The sequence below is a fragment of the Notamacropus eugenii genome, chromosome 1 (assembly GCF_028372415.1).
Source record: "Notamacropus eugenii isolate mMacEug1 chromosome 1, mMacEug1.pri_v2, whole genome shotgun sequence".
In the NCBI taxonomy this organism is placed as follows: Eukaryota; Metazoa; Chordata; class Mammalia; order Diprotodontia; family Macropodidae; genus Notamacropus; species Notamacropus eugenii.
The window spans coordinates 179787331-179811743 of NC_092872.1; the positions used below are offsets into that span (position 1 = coordinate 179787331).

At 40.6% G+C, this 24413-nt stretch overlaps 1 protein-coding gene across 3 annotated transcripts in view; it reads right to left on the reverse strand.

The window, feature by feature from the left end:
- The window catches only part of FBXW4 (F-box and WD repeat domain containing 4), a 120100-nt gene that overhangs the window by 71909 nt on the left and 23778 nt on the right, over positions 1-24413 (reverse strand). For 2 of the 3 annotated variants that reach the window (XM_072620600.1, XM_072620582.1), the window contains exon 5: positions 21338-21432. In XM_072620600.1, coding sequence (XP_072476701.1) covers positions 21338-21432 — 95 coding nt within the window. The remainder of the gene's footprint in view (positions 1-21337; positions 21433-24413) is intronic. The other variant, XM_072620591.1, reaches the window with a different exon arrangement.

Sequence of the window (24413 nt, forward strand, 5' to 3'; positions counted from 1 at the left end):
AGTATAATACTTCAGGGGAAAAAATGGTCTTTCAATGAAATTGGGGACTTTCAAGCATTCTTGATGAAAAGACCAGAGCTGAAAAGAAAATTTGACTTTCAAACACAAGAATGAAGAGAAGCATGAAAAGGTAAACAGCAAAGAGAAGTCATAAGGGACTTACTAAAGTTGAACTATTTACATTCCTACATGGAAAAACAATATTTGTAACTCTTGAAACTTTTTTCAGTATCTGGGTAGTTGGTGGGATTACACACACACACACACACACACACACACACACACACACACACAGAAACAGAACACAAGGTAAATTGAATAGGATAGCATCATATCTTAAAATAATGAAATTAAGCAGTGAGAGAAAAATATATTGGGAGGAGAAAGGGAGAAATGGAATGGGGCAAACTATCTCTCATAAAAGAGGCAAGTAAAAGACTTTTCAGTGGAGGGAAAAAGGGGGGAGGTGAGAGAAAAAACATGAAGCTTACTCTCCTCACATTCGACTAAAGGAAGGAATAAAATGCACACTCATTTTGGTATGAAAACCTTTACAATACAGGATAAGGGGGGAAAGGGGATAAGCGGGGGGGGGGGGGACAATGAAAGGGAGCGCAGTGGGAGGAGGGAGCACTCCTGGTGAGAGATAGGATCAAAAGAAAGAATGGAAGAAACAGGGGGCACGATAGGATGGAGGGAAATATAGTTAGTCTTACACAACACGACTATTATGGAAGTCATTTGCAAAACTACACAGATATGGTCTGTATTGAATTGCTTGCCCTCCCAAAGGGAATGGATGGGGAGGGAGGCATGAAGACAAGCTGGAACTCAAAGTTTTAGGAACAATTGTTGAGTATTGTTTTTGCAACTAGGAAATAAGAAATACAGGTAATGGGGTATAGAAATTTATCTTGCCCTTCAGGACAAAAGAGAAGATGGGGGATAAGGGAAGGGAGGGATGTTAGAAGGGAGGACAGATTGGTGATAGGGGTAATTAAAATGCTCAGTGTTTTGGGGAGGGGGGAAGGAAGAAATGGGGAGAAAATTTGCAACCCCAAATTTTGTGGAAATGAATGTTGAAAACTTAAATAAATAAATTTAAATACAAAAAATAAAAATAAAATTAAAAAAAAGAAATAAGGGGAGGAAAATTCAAGTACTAAGAAGGCACAGTCAAGATAACCCAAAATTTAATAGCTACCACTATATATAAGCAGAGAACTTGGAATATAATAATCCAGAAGGCAAAAGATCTAGATTTACAGGCAAAAATAACAACTAGCAAAACTGAGTATAATTCTACAGGGAGGAGGGGAATGGATCTGTAATGAAAGAGGGCTTTCAAGAATTTCTGAAGAAAAGACCAGAGCTTCATAAAAACTTTGAAATACAAACACAAGAGTCAAGAGAAAAAGAGAGAGATGAAGATATGCTAGAAAAATAGATGTCACTTTGTAGCTCCCCAGCAATCATATTTATGTTCTCCAAACACCAAGACTCAAAGGGCAGGAGTATGCAGAGTATGTTGCTGAGAAATTTTCCTTAAAAAGTCAAGGTAACCTTTAACAGCCAGTCAATAAGTATTTATTGTTTGATGTAAGGAGACTGGAAAGGTATTAAAAAAATCTATGTTATAAAGAGCTTTAAATATCAAACAGAGGACTCTATATCTGATCCTGCGGTAAGAGAGCCACTGGAGTTTACGAAGTCAGGGGCATTAGAGAGTAATATAGTCATGTGTACATTTTAGAAAAATCATTTGGGTGGCTAAGTGAAGAACACATTACAGCAGAAAAGACTGGAGATGATGAAACCAATTAGAAGACTACTGCAATAATCCAGGTAAGAGGTGATAAGCACCTGAACTAGGGGTGTAGCTGTGGGAGAAGAGAGAAAGGAGCATAAATAGAGAGGTTGTAAAGTCTGGTTGGATATGTGTGATGAGTGAGAAGCAGGAGTCAAAGACAACACTGAGGCCCTTGATAACAATAGGGAAGTTAAGAAGATGGGAGGGCTAGCGGTAGGAAGGGAAGAATAATGAAATTTGTTTTGGTCATGATAGGTATGAGATGCTTATGGACATCCATTTCAAGATGAATGACTGTAGCTCGTGAGATAGACTAGAGTTAAATATATAGATATGTGAATCATCTACATAGAGGTAATAACTGAACCATGAGAGCTGATATGATTACCTAGTGGGATGGTACAGAGTGAAAAGAAGGCCCAGAATTGAACCTTGGGGGAGGACACACAGTTAGCTCCTTGTTGGGAAACTGGACTTCTAAAGTTAGAGGTAGTCCTGACTTGACAAAAGACAATAGGAAGAGGGGATGGGAAGTAGAGATTCAGAGACATGGCTGGAGCTGAAGGTCCTTTTCTAAATTTTGCACTAAAATGAAGACACTCACAGTGGTTAAAAGTAGAAAGGAATGCAATTTTTTGCTTTCCCAGTTCTTCCGGCCATACTCATTTAAACAATGTATACAAAGTGTTTGGGGATTCTCAAACAAAGGGAGCCAAAGAAGAACAAGGCAGTAAATTCAGCAACAATCCTCAGTGTAACATGGGTGCGCACATGCAGAGAGAAAATGTCACCACTGGGGCACATTCATACTTGTGCAGTTTTCTATCTGTACTGCCCTTGGTGATCTCCCTGCTGTCTTCTTGCTTTTCCTCATGGTTTCCCACCCAACTCTGTTCTCACAAAGAAGATAAAGTTGCATGCTTCTAACACTCACCTGCTGTCCAATGGGCAAAGGAAAGGTCTCTAAAACATTTGGAGACTAGGTGGAGAAATAAAACATCAGCACTGGGAGCAAAGGAATATGTATTTAGATGAGTTTCAAAATTATACTTATTTCTACCGTGGGTTGGGCAAATAAGGCAAGGAAAATCACAGAGAATAAAAACCCCAAAGGGCCCTACAGTTTTACTCTATGAAACCTAGGCTGGGGTACTAGGATTTTAAGAGTAAGATAAGGTTAAGCAGTCCTGCCTGGATTGCATGTTTTAGAGCCTCTCGAAAGCAAAGAAGTTACTGCCTTTAAGGTGAGCTCTCTTAGATGCATGTGGAAGGTTTTCCTCTCTTCCCTCAACAAAATAAATGCACATTGAGATTTACTGAAATTATTTGAGTTTAGACAGCACTGCTGTTTTCCAGACCATCTCTTCTTCTACCTCCTCCTGATCCCGCAGAGAAAATCAAGATGTTGCACTTAAGATACCACAGTAATTGTTCCCAGGATAGAGATCTGATGTCATCAGCAGTAGATTATGACTTTGCTGCAGGAAAGGCACAGAGAAGACAGCAGGGTGGGCTGGGCAGGGGAAGAATCTGAATTTCAGAACAAACGTCCTGAAGAGGGGTTACAGAAAAATACCAGCTGGAACTTTTTAATTTCCCACAGTGTTTTCTCTCATTTCTGAAAAATTTCCTCTTTGAGAAAAGTCCCCTCTGAGAATCTCTGACATTCTCACCTTCCCACTAGTAACCCACCTGCCCTGTTACACCTTTTCTTGTGCCCTATATATGTTTTCAATTTGCACAGCAAACTTTGAAAAGAGGAAAGCTTCTACAAAAAAGCAATTTCCTGGGCCAGTCACTCTCCATATAGTATTCCCTTTGTGATTGTTGCAGCTATCTGCATACACATATTCTCGTCTCATTCTTCCCTTCATCTCTCCTTCTGAATAGCTTCTGCAATGGAATATCTAAGCAACTGTCCTCCTCTTACTCCTTTCTATCCTACAGGGACATCACAGATCACCGATTATTAACATCACTGCAAAAGATGGGGGCAAAGACAGGCTGCACAAAAGCAGTAAGACTTATGACTCCCAATCTAATGGTAACCCTGACACTCAGAGAACTTCACTGCTGCATGCACTCAAATATATACACACCCCCAAGACAGGAAATGAAATCCTAGCCCCAAAGAACTCACAATCACAAATTCCCCAAAGAACATAGCACAGAAAGGTAGCTGGGGGGAAGGGGGGGCATTGAGGTTAGCAGATGTCCAATTCCCAAGCACAGGTGATCTTTGAGAAGTGGTCTGACCAACAAGTCAAAAGCACTAGATGGCTTGTGAAGGCATAAATGTGTCCTACACAATCACCAAGTGTATAAACAAAAAGCAGGATAATAAAAAATGGAATAAACCGAAATTGAGCTACATAAGTCTACTTACACACATTCCTACACCAACATATTCCATTCTTTTGTCAACTATAGAGCACTTGCTACCTGTATGACCTTGATTTAACTTCTCTGGGCTTCAGTTTCCTCACCTAGAAAATAAGAAGACTAAAATAGATATCTCTAATGTTTTTCTATCATTCTATGAAATAAAGTTGGAAAGGTAGACTGGCACCAGATTATGGGAAGTTACTTAAAAGCTAAATTAAATGGTCCAACTCTTTTGGAAAACAACAGGAAAGTGATTAAAACATCCATTCTTTTTGACCCAGAGATAACACTGCTAGTAGGGTCAAAGATAAAAAGAAATGTTCTTCATACAGCAAAATATTTGTTGCAGCACATTTTGTAGTACCAAAGAATTGGGAACAAAGCAGATACAAGTTGTTATATGCGACCGTAAAGGAACTGTACTAGATGAAAATACACATAATCCTCTTGATTTTTCAAATCAAAAGAAGTATGGAAAGAGTGGTGGCATAGTAGATAGAGCACCAGGCTGGAATCAGGAATCAGGCTGTGTGAGGTGTGTGGGCAAGTCACTTAACTTTGTTTGCCTCAGTTTCCTCATCTGTAAAATGAACTAGAAAAGGAAATGGAAAGTCACTCCAGTATCTCTGCCAAGAAAACCCCAAATGGGGTCACAAAGGGGCAGATCCAACTGAAATGAATGAACAACAACATGGAAAGAGTGGAAAACAATATATAAAATAATCCCAACAGTATAAATGTAAAGGACAATAACAAAAACTAAAAACTGCACATTGTGGTTATAATGGCCAAGCCTGGCTCCAAGGAAGAACTAAGAGAATGTACCTTCCTCCTTTCTTGGCTTTGGAGATGGAATATGGCACATAATGTTGAATTTTATTGACGCATTGGTTAGTTTTACTGAACTGCTTATTCTCTTTTTTCTTTATTATTAGAGATAGCACTCTGGAAGGGAAAGGGAGGAAGGAATATATTAGGAAATAAAGATGACATGAAAACAAAAGATGTCAATAATATTTTACTGAATAAGTGATCAGGCGTAACGCCATCACCTTTACATTAGAAAGATTACTTTGACAACAGTCTAGAGGATAGGCAGAAGACATAGGGTAGAAGAAAGTACAGCCTAGTGGAAGAAGAAAAAACAGTTAGAAAGCTATTATAATGGGCCAGGTAAGAGACAATGAAGACCTAAATTAAGATAGTAGCAGTAGAACTGGAAAGGTATAGACAGATTCAAGAAAACAAGTTGGAAGGTAGATTAGTAATTTAATTTCCTATTCTCCTGCCATTCCCTCCACAGCCTTCCAAGTCACCTTGCTACCATGTGAATACCCTTTTATCCCTCTACATCTCCTCCACCCTCCAGTTCTGGAACCAGGAAACAAGATTAAATCAACTCTACCCTAATTCTTGGACAGGGTATGTCAATCTATTCCCCTGTGGCCCCTTTACCATCCCAGTAACCTGAAGGACCACAGTGCCCCTCCGAGACACTACCTGTGGCTGTGTCTTCCACATCAGAAAATGTAATCTCCTTGCAGGCAAGGATGTCTTTGTTACCATATCTGTATCCTCAATACAGAGTATAATGCTCTTTGCAAAGTTAAATGCTTAATAATGCTTTCTCATTTGTTTATCCTAGGGACTTGACAATTGATTGGATAAGTAGAATGAAAGGGAACAGTCAACGATGCTTTGACCCTTTTCAGTCTCAATCTAGACCCTTGTAAAAATTAGAATTTTTTTTTGTAAAAAAATGTATTATCAATGGAATACAATTTTGCTATATGAAATGGTGAACAGGAAGACTTCAGAGAGACTGATGCTGAGTGAAAGGAGCAGAACCAAGAGAACTTTGTGCACAGCAACAATCACAGTGTGCAAGGAATTTTTCTGGGAGACTAAGTACCTCATTGCAATGCAAGGACTTAAAAAATTCCCAACGGACTCTTGAGGCAAAAAGCTTTCCACATCTAGAGAAAGAATTATGGAATTCGATCACAGAATGAAGCAGACCATTTTCTTTTGTTTTATGTTTTGTTTTGTTTTATGATTTCTCCCATTCATTTTAATTCTTCCATGGAACATGACTAAGGTGAAAATGTATTTAATAGGAATGTATGTGTAGAACCTATATGAAATTGTATGCTGTCTTAGGGAAGGAGTGGGGAAGAAGGGAGGGCAGAAGGGGAGGAAGGGGGGAAAAATCTAAGATATATGGAAGTGATTGTAGAACACTGAAAACAAATAAAATAATTTAATTTTTTAAAAAATTGTATTACCAGAGTATAATATTTAAGAGTAAGAGCTTCCATTCCCCTCCCCCAATTAATATAAACCAGAGAAGGCCAAAAACAAGAGGAATCAATCAATCAAAAGTATAAACTAGGTTTAAATAAGTCCTTAATCAATTTGAGAGGAATACCTTTGGGTCACTAGATAAAAGCAGATGACAAGGAAATACCCTGTAGGAAATATTTTGAGACTGGCTGAAAAAAATCTGTCAAGTCTATAAAACAACCAGCCAGCCTAAGAGCTCAACCATCAGCAGCTATCAGAAAAATAGTCTAATGTTGGATGTATTTAAGTTCAGGAATTAAGAATTCCAGCACCAAAGAAGAGTTTCCCTCTTTTTTCTCTCTTCTCTCTTTTTCTCCTCCTTTCTCTTCCTTCCTCCTTCTCTCCCTGCCCCCACCCCTCTTCTTACAAAAGAGAATGATAGCTATGAACTGGGGAGAAAAACACTGACCCACTATTACCCTAAACTCAGGTGGGAGCTAAACCAAAGGAAATCTTATGAGGACTCTACAAAAGGAAAATAAAAATAAGGCCTTCTAGTTACCAGGGGCTATGAAGTGCCCCTTTGCCACATGTGCTCTCTACACTGATACTACCATATAAGTTTGAGCCCACTACTCTCAGGACCTTGCTTGCATGTGCAAGGAATAAGCATACACTCTCTTCCCTTCACTATTTAGGGAAAATGTTTTATACCAACCACTGTTTCTATATCTCCTCAGTAAATCCCTTTGCCAAAAAGCTAACTGAAGCTACTGACAGATAATCAATCAGAAATATAAAGGGTAGGGGTGGGGCATCTGGTGAGCAAAAGTATTAGAAACCCAAGACCCTTAGGATTGCCCCTAGAATCCCAGAAGTAGAAACAGTAGCTCCCTAAGTGCCCAGTTAGAGTGACAGGTGGTTCCAGAGAGGATGACAAAGGTAGTATTTTTTGGTTACTTGGCCCCTGAGTCCTTGACCATACAAAATCAGATGTTTTTGTTCTACAGGATATCCACTAGAAGAAATACAGTCATCATTATATACTGCCAACCCAGGAGAATGAGTATCAGGAGTCCAATGAGTATGAAATGTGCTCATGACAGTCATAGAAGAAAATAACCAGAAGAAAATAAGTAATGGAGACTGAAAGTCACTAAACTACTAAAGAGCAGAATTATCTTCCTGCTGCTACACATCACCTTTCTTACTCTGTCACATCCTATCTTTGACTGTACAACCCTCTACCTCACAAACATACATAGCCAAGCTAGCCTAACCAGCTAAATGCACTGTTTCATTAGCATTCCTCTTTTGACTCATCTGAGTGTCACGAATAGCAGGTGGGAAAACCTTTTAAAATATACAAGTATTCTCTTGACATGGCCACTGGAATGGATCTGTGCCATAAGTCAGATCAAGTTGGAAGTTTCCGCCCTACCATCAGGTCCCCCTTTAGCCTTGACAGATCAAACCCCAAGCCGAATCAGGATGCAGAGATCAGTTTAGTGTCTGAGCCAAAGGTCTTCACAGTGAGGAACCAAAGCCTCCCTGACTGTGCCTCTGCAGACCCTTTGCTCCATATTAATCACCTACCAGTACAGTCTGAATGCCAGACCTGCAACTTGAGCCTCATGAGCACCTGCAAAGGGGTCATACAGCCACCTCTTTACACTCCCCATGGTCAAGTCCCCGTAACAAGAGGATGTCTACCTGATGATTAAGTTACCTGGAACAGAGACTAAAACTTACTTGAAGAGCGAGAGGTTCAGCTTTATAAACAAAACCAATATCACCTATGGGTGGCCCTACACAGCCAGAAGAAGGAATTAGAAAATGCCTGGAGTGGTAGCTACTCAATCTCCTTACCCTACAATTTGATCAGAGGAACAGAGGATTAGGAGATGGAAAGAATCTTAAGAGTTCATATGACCAAAGCTCTAAGAGCTGAAACTTTATCATCTGTGGAATCCTCTGTCATAGCTGCCTCCTCTGTCTTCCCCACCACCGAGGGTGAAATTCCAAGTAACGAGGCCATAAGTAGCCAAGGTATGAGATGAGGTGATTAAACACTAATAAAATAATCTCATATATACTCAGTTGTAGCTCACTCCTGAACCAAAAGTAAAAGAGTGCCTGATCACAAAACTTCTTAGTACTGTCTAAAAGTTCTATGTGAAAGATAGTCCAGAGGTAAGTTTACTCCCTACAACTCCATAGGGTACCTCAGACTCCAAAAATCTGGGAAATGTACTTTATTGATATTCAAAATAAGTAAGTCATGATAACCTGATAATACAACACTTGCACACATTCTAGTAAAGGAAGGAAGAAATAGATTGTGAGCACAGATCTTAAGTATGCTATACATATATGCACATGTGTTTAGCTTTCAAGTCACAAAACAGTAATACCTCAAATTCATAGGGCACTTTCTTCCCACAATCATGTGGTAGGTAGTGTATCATGATTCCATGCACTGATAAATGAGAGAACATCCAAAGGAAAGTGAACAGAAAAGTGAAGAGCCTAGAGATATGCCATAAGGACTGGCTGAATGGACTTAACCTGGAGAAGAAGAGAAGCCCTGTAGGGGACATGATAACTGTCACTGAGAATCTGAAGGGTTATCCCAGGTTCTGTTTGGCCTCAGAGGGCAGAGCTCAGAGCAGTGGGCAAAAGTTTCATATATAAACTTAATATAAGGAAAAAGGTTTGACTATGAGAGCTGTCCCAAAGTGGAAGACCTTGTCTGAGGGGAGTGGCTTTGCCCTCCAATTAAAACTTCAGTGGCCCCTTGTTCAGTGCCCTGATTCTCATTCAGGCCCACTGTGAACTAGACAGCCTTGGAAGTCCCTTCCAACTCAGATTCTGTAATCATATTTTATAGCTGAGGAGAGCCACAAAAATGTGAATGATTTATACAAGGTCAAATGGCTAGGTAAGTGGCAGATCTGAGACTCAAACCCAAGTTTTTAAACTCTAAATGCTGTGTTCTTTCCACTGTCACACACTAACTAATACACATGTAGTAATGTACTTTCTAAAGGATCCTCTCAGAGAATATGCTAAAAAAAAAAACTCTGGCAGAGACCATTTTCAAGCAAGATGGGAGTAGCATAGTTCAGACAAATCTAATTGGAAGAGGAGAGTGATCAACCATCAAAGTCTGCACCTAGAAGCAATTCAACCCAAGTCCTAAGCTACCTTACAAAAACAGTATGCTAGGGTCACCCATTAACAGTTCCATCCGTACTGAGGTAGCCAGTATCCATAACCACTGGCTATAGTGCCCCAGGGAAAAGGCAAAAAAGAACTGCAAGGAGGGGACACAGCCCAAGTACTTTACATAGGTATAGAAAACTGCAAACAAACTGAAGTCTAAAGAAAGAGTCCCAGCTCAGCTCCACCATTTCATGAACACTCCTACTCTGCTCCCTCCTATACCTTTAGAAATTCTCTTTGAACCCCAGGCTTCAGGCCTGAGTTAGGGACAGGGCAGGGATTACAATTACATACTAACCTGGAAGGGGGGATAGCATGTGACAGGCCATGAAAGGACTGTGCCTATAAAGCTCACTGGAAAACAAACCCTTAATTTAAATGTTAATGAAAGTGCTGAGGAGACATCAGAGGCTTCCACTACCTAGTGAAGAACAGATACACCAGCCTCAGAATTTATGGTTCCCCTTCACCCTCCCACCTCCCTCTCTGCTTCATCACCCACTGAAGTTTAAAGGGAAAAAAAAAACTAATTTTAACATTAACTCCACACTTCCACCCTGGGATGCAATTGCTAAATTATCTGTCGGCAGGACAGTGATCAAAGGTGGAAAAACACAGGCGCGCTGCAAAACCCCAGAAAAGTCAACAGCAGCTAAGACTGGGAAAATTACCTTCCTCCCCCTGATGGGAGGAAAATGGGGGGAAAAAGGAGAAAACTATAGAGAGACACTTGCAGATAGAAAAGCATAGAGACTGAATCTGGGGAGAGAAGTAGTGTGGTACAGGGGAAAAGTACTAGATTAGTACCCTGATATTTACTCAGTGTGACTTTGGGTAAGTCACTTAAATGTCTTGGGGTCTCAGTTTCTTCATCTAGAGATTAGACTTGATTACCTCTGAGGTTTCTTTCAGCTCTAAATCTATAATCCTATGAAATTTAGAGACAGAAAGAAATAGAAAAAAGTAGATTGGAGACAGACAGAGAAAGAAAGAGGGAGAATGAGAGAGAGGCAGAGAGACAGAGAGAGAGAAAGAAAGAGAGGCGAGAGAGAGGGAGGGAGGGAGGGAGGAAGAGAGAGAGAGAGAGAGAGAGAGAGAGAGAGAGAGAGAAAACACATAAATTTCAAAGGTAAGAACAGAAGTTGAAGAGTGTGCATGCACCTGCCTGTGGGGAGGGGGAAAGCTCACATGTGTTGAGTTTGTACACAGAGCAACACTGTGCAGCTGCCACTGTTTTCATTTTGTGGTTTGTTTGTGTTTTAATCACCTCTTTTCTACTCTGCCAGCTCTACCAGGGAAGGAATCAGCCCCCTGCATCAGTCCCAGGCCAAGAACGTCTGGCATGGTTGTTAGTCTCAGGCACATAGCTCCTTCAGAAGCAAGCAAGCACTTCTCAGTGATGGGTCAACAAGAAGGGTGGGTCAAGAATCAAGAGGTTTCACCCAGGCTCCATTCTTTACCCTGGTACCTGAAGAACTTTAAAGTTTCAAACATGAAGAAGGGTATTATTGTCTGTACTACTGTGTATCATGCAACCTTACTTGGTGGGTGGAGGGTACCCAGCATGGATCCCAGTAGGAATATGACCTCAGAGTTCTTTTCCTTCAATATACTAGATTCAGATTTAATTGAATCTTATTCCTCTTTAGCTATAATCCTAATCTGATACTAGCTGAGAAAGATACAGGACTACCTTTTCCAAGCTCTCATGTATTCTCTCCCATTCAAACTCCCACAATACTCTTTGTTATTTCTCTTACCACAGGAATACTAATCTGTAGGCAGGATTCCCTAGGCTAAGGCTTTATTCAGCTCAGAGTCGGAGAGAAACATCAGTATCACTCATCCTCAGGATCCAAGTCATCTCTCCTCCATAAACCACAGGATGGACCCCTCTGTCACAGCTGATGGAAAGGAAAAGCAGAGAAATCCTACTAGAAGTTAGTCACAGAGACATCCAACAATCTAAACATACCACAATATAAGTAACGGAAAGGCCACACCAGCAGTACACTAGGGTCTAGTGCTCTTTTCCTCAGCTGTTCCTCCTGCCTCCTTGGAGGATCTGTCAGAATTCTCCTTCACTCCTCTAAGTTACTGCAGTTAGACACTGACCTAAACCCTATGTCTCCACCATCAAACAGAGGTAAAAGCCAGTGGCTCAAACCTTCTTAAGGGAACAAGAATAAATGTCAAATAAACCAAAATCAAATGACCCCACTGGGAACCCCCCAAACCCAACTTGAGAATTTGCTGCTTCTTTTCCATTCTACACAATATTACCATCTACATTACTAAACTACAGCACCATTTAGCTCCCATCTTTTAAAAAGCCCTATTTCAACAAGATGGTGTATGCCCACAAGCACACATGCACACACTCTATAAACTTTGTATTTCAGAAGCCATGACTACTGGACATAGATATCCTGCCTTCCCCAGAAACCCAGACCCAAGCCAAAGAGTACACAGTGACTGCTTTTCTTTCCAGGCTCCCCCCTTACCAATGGAAGGAATGAAGTACGAAGGAACAGCAACTCTAGAGAAACCCCCAGAGGCCTCAACTCACTTTGCAAATCTGAATTGGTACATTTTATGAAGGCTTGAACTCACCCCTCCATGCCCTCAAAAAAAACTAAACAAACAAATAAGCCACTGCAGTGAGCAAAGTCCCACAGAATTTATATTATATATTTAATAACATGACTAAATCTCTACACCTACACCACACGTATATTTCCCTAATGACACAAATTGGAGATAATCCCAAGGAACTAAGAGAAGGGATTACAAACACAAGTGTCTTGGGAAACTTTCCTGACCACACTTGTTCACGTGACACCAAATACTATCCAGAAACAGGGAAGTGACTGGGCTAAGGGGTTCTGTGTATATTCTTGGAGGAAAACAAAGAACATGGTAGTGAAAGAAGAGGAAGCTGTGGGCTCCTCTGCCCTATCAGAAAAAAAAGAACAGGTAAGTAATGTGGGCAGACACTCTCTAGCAGAGCCCTTCAGGGCTGGTGAAAAAAGTTGTTTGGGTAGTTAGCTCTGTAAGCTAAAGAGTTTTACAGACTCATAAGACAAGTACAGTAGAAGGGTTTTGCAGCAGGATGTATGTAATACCCTATCCTTGTGCTCTCGAAGCCCCTTCACTCCATCTAACTTCTACCATACCCTCAATTCTGGCTGCCAGAAAGGGAGGCATTTTCTTAGCAGAGACAGCTCCTAGCCAATGACCTGCAACGTGCAGTTGGGTCCCAGACACCTGCCCCAGCTCAATGTTGCCTCCTTCCTCATGACCAGAACCCAGTCTAATAGGGAGTACACCTGTGCAGCAGGCAAGAGAGAGAGAGAAAGATCATTTGGCAGCCCGCTGAGCGCATTTACTAACCCCAAGATGAACCATGGGGCTTATCTTTGGTCTCTGTGACTTAACTTCCATCTGTGCCACAGGAGGAGGAATGCTATTCATTCCCACAGAGATTACTCAGTTCATGGTTATGAGACTTTAAAATGTTTAGGTCCTTGTGTGACACTGATAAGTCATACTAGGCTAGGAAGACAGTGAAACATAGGTTTCAGCTGCCTTAGGAATCCAGTATGAACACAAGTCTGTACCCAACTCAGCTGAACTCAGGTGAGGGTGACTGAAGAGCACTTATTTATTTATGCCTGTTTGTGTAACGGTGGTGGGGTCAACTGAGTAAATCAATCATATTATCCCATCCCTATGTAAAGTGTCAAGATACTAAGTCATGACACCTTAACTAAGTATGAACACTTTTATAGAATCCACAAATCACAGGCTTTAGACTAAGTAAGGATGAAAAAGTCCTTGATGAACTGGACTAATGTTGACAGAAGTCTATTCCAGTTGAGTGGGGGACTTTGACATGCCCTAGGTCTAGGGGACTTTTACAAAATCAGAGGGCAGTTGAGAACTCAGAAAAGATTCTGAGCAAGTGAAGAGGCAGGAGAAAGCAGTCCCAGCCAAGCTCATGAAAAGTAGTTCAGGGAAAAGGGAGCTCCTCAGGCTCAGCCTCCTTCCCTCTCTCTCTTGACTAGAGGAGTACTTTGTAGGTTTCTGAGAATGAGAGGATCAGGGCCTTTTCATCTGCATCTTCACAGTGTCCACAGGACTACAAGGGTTTATGGCAGTCCATAAGGAACTAAGGACAGATTAGGTGTAATGGCTAAAGAGAGATTAGGGGCTCTTCAAGGAGCCCAGTAGAATATTGTACTTAAGGCGTATTGCTTGAGGACTGCAGCAAAAGGATGTATAGGCGGATTCTTTGAATTTTGAATCCACTTTTCCCTGATCTCTGTAGGTGTTGATGGGAGACTATCACAGATTTTTGATGGGGGACATTTTGTGTCAACTATACTATCCTTGTAAATAACTTTTTCTAAAAGTGAATTATGTCCAGCTAACTGATATCCCTAGTCTATCACTTACATTCAGTCTCTCCTTGTCTATCAGCTCCTTCTCAGCTGCCTACAAATATCCCCCATACTCAAAAAAGTCCTCACTTGATCTTTCCATCCTCACAATCTATAACCTTTATCTCTCCTGCCCTCTGCAGCTAAACTCTATGAAAAGGCTGTCTGTAAAGAGATGCCTCCACCTTCTCTTTTTCTGACTCCTTACACTCCAGCTTCTGACTTCATCATTTCAGCAAAACTGCTCCCTCCAAAGTTACCAGTGACCTCTTATCTGCCAAATCCAGTGACCTTTTATCAATCCTCATTCTCCTTGACGTGGCCTTTGTGACCTTTGACACAATGTTGATCACCCCCTTCTCCTTAATAGTCTCTTCTCCCTAGACTTTTTGGACACTCTCCTGGTTCTCTTATTGATTAGACTATTTCTTCTCAATGACCTTTACTGCATCCTCAACCAGCTCATGTCCTCTAAAAGTCCATGTCCCACAGGATTCTATCCTGGGCCCTTTTCTCTTCTCTCTATGTACTATTTCATTTAGTGATCTCATCAGCTCCCATAGTTTTAATTACCATCTCTATGCTCATCATTCTCAAATCTACCAATTCTTCTCCAACTTTCCTGTTGACCTCTAAACTCACATCTCCAACTATCTTATAAACATTCTCAAACTGGATGTCCAGTAGACATCTTAAATTCAAAGTGTCCCAAACTAAGCTTTCCCCCTTAATCTCCCCTACTTCCTAACCTTCTCAAATACTTTTGAAAAAAAACATCATTTTTCTAGTCCCTCAGACTTCTAATCTAGGTGTCATCCTTGACTCCTCACTATCTCTAATATTGCCCCTATATCCAATCTGTTACCAAGGTCTACCAATTTCACCTTTGTAACTTCTCTTGAATAAGCCCCCTTCTCTCCTCTAACTCTATCACCACTTTGGTGCAGGCTTTCATCCCCTCACACCTGGACTATTACAATAGCCTACTAGAGAGGGTACCTGCCTCAAATCTCTTACCCTCTGCAATACAACTTCTATTCAGTCACCAAAATGATCTTCCTAAAATATATGACCATGTTATACAAATTCCCCACTCAATAAACTCCAGGGGCTCCCTATTGCCTCCAGGAACAAATACAAAGATACTCTGTTTGGTATCTAAAATTCTTCATACTCTTACCTTTCTCAGTCTTCTTATCCCTTATTCCCTACTACATACAGCTTGGTGGTGCGGTAGATAGAGTCCCAAGCCTAGAGTCAGGTAGACTCATCTTCTTCCTAAGTTCAAATCTGGCCTCAGACACTTACTAGCTGTGTGACCCAAGGCAAGTCATTTAACCCTGTTAGTCTCAGTTTCCTCATCTGTCAAATGAGCTGGAGAAGGAAATGGCAAACTAGTATCTTTGACAAGAAAACCCCAAATGGGATCACAAAGAGTCAGACACAACTGAAATAATTGTACAACAACTACCATGTATTCTTCCTCCCAGTAACAAGGGTCTCCACAAATAAGACACTTCATCTCAGCCACAGGAATTTTCCCTGGCTATCCCCCATGTCTGGAATGCTCTCTCTCTTCTTCTCTGGCTACTGGCTTCCTTTAAGTTCCAACTAAAATACCATCTTCCATAGGAACCCTTTCCTAACTCCTACAGTGCCTTTCCTCTTGGTTTGTACATATTTGTTTGTTTTCTCTCCCATTAGATTCCCTGAGGGCAGAGAATGTCTTTTTTCTCTTTTTCTATCCCCAGCACTTAGCACACTGCCTGGCACATAGTAGGTACTTAATCAATATTTATTGACTGTTGACTATATGAAATGTTAACTACAGTAACAATATTACCCACTTGAAACACAACTGAGAACCAGGAAGGAAATAAAAAATGTTACTGGGAAGCTAAGATGGATGCCACGAACTCCACCAAAACTCATGTATTTGACTCATATGAGAGCCCCTCGGGCCCTTCCCTAGGGCTCATTCACTCTTACTTTAGCTTAGTGCTTTACAAATCAATCAATAAACATTACAGATGCTAATGATAATAAATTAATTTCTACAGCACTTCAGAATGCTTCACATACACGATCACATCTGACTTCACAACAATGCTAAGGAAGATAGTATACTCAATGAGTATTTGTTGTTGAATTTTACATTCAGCTCTAATGAGCATAATTATCTGATTTCCTCACACACATCACATTAGAAAAAGGCCAATCAGAAAGAGTTAGGCTGATCAGAAGTGGGCATAGGAGGGTCATCTGGTCTAGGTCTTCAGCTCTTACAGAACTAGTAGATAAAGAACCTACAACTTTTCAGCTATTTAATTCAATTCGACAAACCCTTGTTAAACAACGACTGTTAGTACTGGAGTTCAGAAAAGGGATAACTGTGAGCTGGCATCATCAGAGACGGCTCCATGTAGGAGACTGGACTTCAGCTGGCCTCTGAATGACAGGAGAACACAATAAAGATGGGTCAGATCCAGAAATGAACCAAGCAAGCAGCTTTTGCGGAGAGAGGGTTTCAGAAATTGAAAAAAGTCTCCATCTCTGTCTAAGCCACTGACCCCCTAGAGACACAGCAATCATTAAGGCCAACCAGGAGCTTTCTCAGTTTTGTCTTTGCCTGGCACATAACAGGAGCTTAATAAATGCCTGTTGACTGATTTATTCAATATTTACTGAGCCCTGATTATATGTCTAGCACTACTAGATGCTACAAACACAAGTCAACAAATATTAATCACCTACTTTTTACAAAGTATAAATTGTATCTATTAAATAGATAAGCTTCCTCCTGCCCAACGCAGAGCAAGGGGCCATGAAAAAAAGACAGAGTAATGTGGGCCCATATGAGATCACTGTCTGCTGCTCTTAGTTACCAGCACCCCAAATGAGGCTCAGTCTTGGAATATTATATTTCATACTCTGGGCAACTGAATGTGTAAGACAGGAAAGTAAAAGAACCCTTGGACAAAGCATTAAAAAAATAAAATAAAATTGTTTCAGTTTTCAGTTTTTATTTCAATGATTTTAAATATGAAGGTAAGGAAAGGAGCATCTTGGGTCACCCAAATATCCTACATCTCTTCTAAACCTTCCACTAGGATGGCAATCAAAGTAGCACAATCCTGGACACAAAGAGGAAATTTAAAAGTACTTGCTGATTACCGCAATTAATTTGTTGAAACTAAATTCATTCTTATAATTCTGGGGAATTATAAGCTGCCAGTGGTAGGGCCTGGGGCAGAGGGGAAGGGAAAGGGGATAGTTAGTTGTTCTGAAGGAAAAGATTTTTGTCACAGCAAGTACAAGGAGGGAGAGGAACTGTCATCTTCCTGTGGGTCTGCTGCTAGACTCCCTTTGCCTCATCATTCATCAAGGAGAGAGAAAAGGAACCATCACATTAATGACACTGACTGACAGACAACACTCAACAGAAAAGGGAAGGGGGGGAGAAGAGGAGGTGGCCAGCAGGGGCAGGAACAACAAAAATGAAAGGACGGAAGTCAGGAATGCGAGATACAGAGAGCTACATAGATCCCAATCTGAAAAATTGAAAGAAAATTTACAGAAAAGTCAGGACTAGGAGAGAGTAAGGATGGAAGACAGCAACCTAGGGAGCCTGACGCATCTGCTAAAAACTAACTCCTTCTGTCTGAGTAGGTCAGACCCAATGACCACTTTTGTGTTTTCCAGCTCCAAATTCAAAGCTGATAATTTTATGCGTGTATACACACACACACACACACACACACACACAAACACACAGTCCAGATCTGAGATTTCACTGATATAATAAGCTCCCAGTGAATAAACAACCTTTTCCAAATAGATCAACAACTGTTACACAATATACAGTCTTGGAGGTTGCCTGCGGCGCTTAAAGTTAAGTGACTTGCCCAGGGTTACACAGTTAGGATGTGTCAGAGACAGAACCTGAACCCAGGTCTTCAAATCAGTTATTCAATCAGTGCTTACTATGGTTGTGGACAGTGCTACATGCTGGAAAACTATCCAATACTCCATGATGACTCAATGATAAATACCTTGTGATTTTTTATAATGTTTTTAACGTTTTATAACTTTCTATTATTATCCTACCAATGACCTTATGAGATACACAATGCAAAAATGGTTTCCATTTTATGTGTGAAAAAATTCTCACATATATTTTAGTAATGTTCTTAATTTTAATTAGTTTTTTTACTGATGACTTTTACATCTTATTCATTTCCAAATATATCGCATCCCACTGGCTCCTACTAAGTGAGCCATCTCTTGTTAAAACAAAAAACAAAAATAGGAGGAAAAAAGGCAGTTCAGCAAAACCAACATTTGACATTATAGGCCACCATCATCCTATAGCCATAGTCCCCCACTTCTGCAACGAAGGGAGAGAAAAAATACATTCTCTCAATTCTTCTCTATGACCAAGGTTTGTCATTATTACGCAACATTCTATTTGGTTTGGCTTAAAGATTTTAAATGACTTAAGTACAACTAGCTAGAGGTAAAACTGGGACCAAATCCAAGTCTCCTGACTCCTCTGCTAAGAAAATTTGGAATAACAAATTTCACAGCACCTAAAGACAATCTCTTTAACAACTGAAAAGTAAATTGATAGAAATTAGAATGGCACCATCCAGGGCAAGGAAGACCCAGGGATGTTTAGGCGGAAGCTCTTAGGAGATAGAGTAAGAAAGATTTGCTTCTGCATAAGGATGAAAAGACGTGAATCCCAATGTTTCTTTTGAGTGAGACGGCAGGAAAATAACAGAGATCCTTACTTCAATTCTTCAAGAATCCCTGATTTCATTGGTATGGGAATCCATCCACCAAGACCAATAACTCCTCCATAAATGTTTTCACAGAAGTGCAGTAGCCAAAAAAATTCATCACCTGGTAACTGGTCCTCTAGCGATAAACCTCTCCAAACCTAAAAAGGCAAGTCCTTAGATGACAAACATAGTAAGACCCTGGTCTTATATTCTTACCTAGTATGTCCTTCAAGAATCCAGTCATTCCTAACTGGAATGAGGCATTGGTAGAGAACTACAACAGAGGTGGAGAGAATACCTAGCAAATATTTGAGAGGGGTAACTGAAAAGAATTTTACATAGTCTGCAACTTGGCTATTCTTATATGATGACCAAGCTGCAACCTCAAACTCTCCCCAAAGAAAAGTCAATAGTTTATTCGGGAAATTGGAAAAAGACTTTTCAAGAAACCATAATCCAGCTACAGGAAAGGACTCTTCTCTTTTTTCAAATATAGAGGCTTTTGAAAGAAAAATTTACTAATAGGAGAAAATTATGATCCTTAAATATAGTCAGGATCAAGGGGATAAAAAGCACTAAATGAAACAAATAAATTCTGGCCTATCTAGAACAGAGCAGTGTGATGAGAAGGAATAAGACCAGGACAGATGACAAAGCTCTGACTATTGGAGTATGTACTGTGTATTTACCAAATAGCCCCTAAATAGGTCTTCTACCACGGTCAGACCTGCTGGCCCAAACTCACGTTCAGTTTCTATTAGTCCCCTAATTAGGAAAGTAGTGCAATGCAACACAACTGTTTAGCTGCTACTATATTACACTCCAGTAGGAGATATAATCTTACTAACTGGAATACTGAGATATGGGAGTATTTTTCTACACTCTTGTCCATGTAAACTAACCCCTCAGAATTCATAGATACAATATCTCCAGCCCTGAAGAGCCTCATCTGATCTCCCTGATCTGGTGTGAATTTTGACATATCAGAGAACAGTCAGCACTCCCTTTAACTCCTAGAAACCATCTCCCCTCCCCAATTCCTTGCATGGGGTTAGCCAACAGCATCCTAAGATGAGCTCACTGGCTTGGGAAGAAGACAAGTATTAAGGGGAACTAAAAGAGAACAGACATCAGTTGCCCATTTTAACCCTATGCTCCCACACTGGGTCTTTTCCCTCTCTCTTGGTCTTTCCTTCTCTCTTTCTTAAGATTGCCAGAATAATTTGTTCTAAAGAGCGACAGGTTTATAGGTTAGCCGACACCTTCACTCTGTGGAATTTTAATTAACTTCTCCCATGTCAGTATGCTAAAGAATGGGGTCTCCATTCTCTGGGATCAGCAGTGTGTTTCAGGCCCTGCTATATCAGCCGTCAAATTGAAGAATTAATGACGTGGCTAATCGGCTCTAATTCTTTGGAGAAAAAAAATCTGAAAGGAAGCTGTAGAAAGTATCAGGAGGGAAGGTAAAGACTCTATAGAATGAAGAGGAGGAGGTTGGAGCAGGATAGGGAAGGAGAGATTCATTCTTATAAAAAGAGTAACTCTAACCCAGGTTTAGAGAGTAGCAGTCTCTGTGGTCCTACCATCTATCACCTGGTGGGGGGTAGGGAGAGAAAGATGCTAAGTAAATATTGTGACAGAGCAAGTGTGGAAGAGCTTGTGGTCCCTGCTGGGGAGAAGGGATACTGGGGGACAACTCATTGAGCCCAGAGGGCCCTGGAAAGGAGGTGCTAAGGTGACAACAAAGCCCACCTGTTCAAAGGCTATGCTGAAGAGACTCAATTTAGCCTAAGGGACAGGACAAATCCAACAAAGATCTGAGCTTCAGAAGCTTAGGTCACTGAATGCTACAACTGCTGATAATCTCAACCCCTACAGACATATTCCAGGATTAGAACTCCAGAGGTTTAGGAATCTTATCTGGGTTCAGTCTATAAACTTCCCTAGATATACACTAGAGCCTCTATAACTCATATCTTCCCTCTTCTGTCCCCACATTAGACTAGTACTTCAGACTGCTGAGACTAACACAGGGATAGCTGTGAATGCCACATTTCACAGATAGTAAGTCTTCCTGCTAAAATCTTCTCAGTGAGGTCCCCAAAAGTACATCTGGCCTTCCAGTTATACCACACCTTTAGCATCTTTGCCTGGATGATCCAGTCAAGAGATACTTGGGGAAGACAGTTCTCTGAAGGCCATCTTAACCCCACATCAGTGTTTAGGAAATTGATTCAGACTTAAGCTACCTCTAATCAACCAGGGAGACTCTGAAACTCTCCAAGAGAGCTGCTCATTACAGTCTTGTAGATACATACACAATTTATCTCAAGCTGCCTTTCTTACAGAAAAAAAAACAAGACATAAGCCTCATAGGATAAGATTTTCCAAAAATATGCAATTGTTACCTGAGTAAAGGACTGATGGCGATGGACCAGACTCGGTCTTCAGTCTGTATGGTGTGTAAGCACTGCCCCAGCTGGCTCGAAGATAGAGACCACACCTAAAAACATAAGAGAGTGACTGCTCTCATTGCCACTGCCTGGAATCAGGGGGAAGATATCAGGGAATAGGAAAACTACTGCAGGGACTCTCTTGATCCTCCAAAAACTTAGAACTCCGGACATGGAGACTCTCTCCAGTTGTCCTGATCTGTATCTTTCCAGTGGACCCAGATAGCTCCGGAGGAGAGAGTGAGGCTGCTGACTTTGCAAAGCCCTGCCTCACGTAAATCCAATTCACTTGCAAGGCACGACATCACCTTGCTGATGTCATGGTCCTCTTCAGAGAAGGAAGGACAAAAAACAATAACTCAGAACAGAGGAGGAAGATTGCCAATGCCTTAACCAACCCCACCCCTAGCTTCAAGCACTCCTACTACAAATGCCCCAACTCCTAGGCAGAGACTATACTTTTGCTCCCATATTTCCACCAAACAAACCACATTTTCTAGACTGTCTGTTTATTGTCAGGGTCTGGCAACCTCAGTGATCTAAACTGAATTATGGCTCCAAACAGGTAGCATGATGGCATATACCATTCTCACTGTACTCTAAGTTTGTGACTTTCACCTGTCCCACCCCTCACTATAATTTTAACTTACTTACAGAGAGAAAAATAAAAACAGACAAATAGAAGGATAAAAATAAAGACAGGCAGAATTTAAAGCTGAGAAGGTGGTTGTGTTTGTTGTTTATTTGTTGATAATGCCTAGGATCCAATGCTATTCATGTCAGCAGGGAATTTAGCCCTAGAGTCACCAAAAGCAACAGAGAAGCTTAACTCTTTTAAGATTCCATATCTCCCACAGGTTAAAAATATTGCTTGGAGGACACTATCTGGTCCCTATCAGCAAGGAATGTACATTAGCAGCTACTCTGAGCTTAACACTAATCAACACTCACAGAGCCCTCTCAGGATTCAATGCATTTAAAGGTTTCCCATTAAGCACAAGGCTACTCATCCCCAACCCCCAATCTTAGAAAGGATACACACAAGAACATAAGCTTCTACCCAAACAGAAAGGAAAACCACAAATGAACAGAGCTGTCCCCAGGCATCAGGCAAAAAGGAATCCCAAGGAAAGAACATGAACCAAGTGACCTCTAAGCTTCCCAAAAGGAGAATAAGCTAAACTCAATCAGGACCTTAGAAGAAAGAATAAAAAGAAAACATTCTTTGAGGTTTGTGAGTAGAAGTGGTAACAGAGATGATCCTTGTCTTGTTAAGGTCATATAATATCTCTTCCATGCTAGGAAAGTGAAACATTTCTTAAAGAGAATTTTTTTAGGGGAAAGGGAGAGAGAGATTGAGAGAGAAAGGGAGAGAGAAATTTAACCTAGGAAAGAAGAAACCATACATACTATATACTGTACTTAATCATCCCTTCTCCACTCTGTGTCCTGCCTGACCTATCTACAGACACTCTCATTTCTATAGTAAATAATTACTCTGTTCTCTATTTCAAGTAGGTTCAATATTCAAAATGCAGCTGTACTATTACTATTACTTCTCTATGGGTGTGAAGGCTGTGCAGTCAGCTTTGAAATGTTATTGCTTCAGCGATGAGATAACTACCACCAAAGAGAAACATTCCCCAAAGAGATAGAGAGCAAACATATGGAGACCCTTAAAGAAGCAGTGTGGTGCAGGTAAAAGAATGACAGATTTGGAGACAAGAAACCAAATTCAAAATCCCAGGTCTGTCACTTACTACCCATGTGACCTTGGGCAAATCATTTAACCTTTTCAAAACTCAGTTTTCTTAGATATAAAGTCAGGAAGTTCTACTGTTTTGACTTCCAAAATATCTTTCAGCTCTAAATCTATATACCCCTATTGCTCTTTTTCACATAACATATGAAAAAATGTCATCCATTTTACAAGTGCTAAAGTCATCCTTATTCATCCAGTTCTCATCTTTTTCAATGACATACAATAATGAGGAGAAATCATCATTAAGTAATCAATTACCGAGCCTACAGGGGAAGGATTAGCCACTATAAAGGTTAAAGTACTCCCCAGTTTTTTAACAACTTCTTTAACCCAAGGAAGAGAGAACTGGACTACAAAAGTAACTCTGATATCCTAGTACCACTTCGGAAAACTCCCACAGAAAATGGCCCTTCCAGTGTATTCTGAACTGCACCATCACCCTAGGAATGTGAGTGAATGTCTGAGCCTTTGGAGGATGGAAGATAAGACTGCTACATCTCTAACACTTTCACCCTTGCCTATGCTTGAAGAAGTAACCTCTTACTTAGCAGCATAAGTGGGCTGACTTTGTTCTTTGCAACCCACAAATATCAAGGATCTCAACTTGACACACTCTCAGGATGGAACCTTCCCATGTTAGTGCATCTCAGCAAAAGAATCAGCCCAAATTAATCAACAAGCCTAAAATTAGGGAAGAGAAAAAGGTCTCCCTTTTTTTTCGAGTTTCAGTTGCCAACAAAGGCATTACAGCAACCTGGCAGGATTTTTTCTTCTCTCTTTTATGAAAAAAAAAATGTCCTTTCTTCCATAAAAAGAGGTAACTGCACTTTTGTAGGAGCAGCTCTGAGAGACAAAGAGTAACCATATAAAATCTCTGGCTTATTAAAGACTTTAAAAAGGTTATCAGAAGCGTACTGGAGTAGCTGTAAAAATAGAGATATTATCATGTGATAGATATACAGACAGATAGATAAGAGTGAGCATTTATTAAAAGCACTTGCTACGTGCCAGGCATTGTGCTGAGGAAGCACTAGGGATACAAAAACAAGAAAACAGAACTGTCACTAAACTCAAAAAATTTATATTCTAATAGCAGAAGACATATCATAAAGGAGAATCAAAAAAAGGGAGGAGAGGCGGGGAGGGAAAGAGAAAGGAATTCAATACAATAAACATTAATTAAGCACCTACAATGTTCCAGGCACTGTGTTAAATGCTGAGAAGGAAGGAAAGTTAAAAAAGGAGCAAGAAGGAATGAGGAGAGATGGA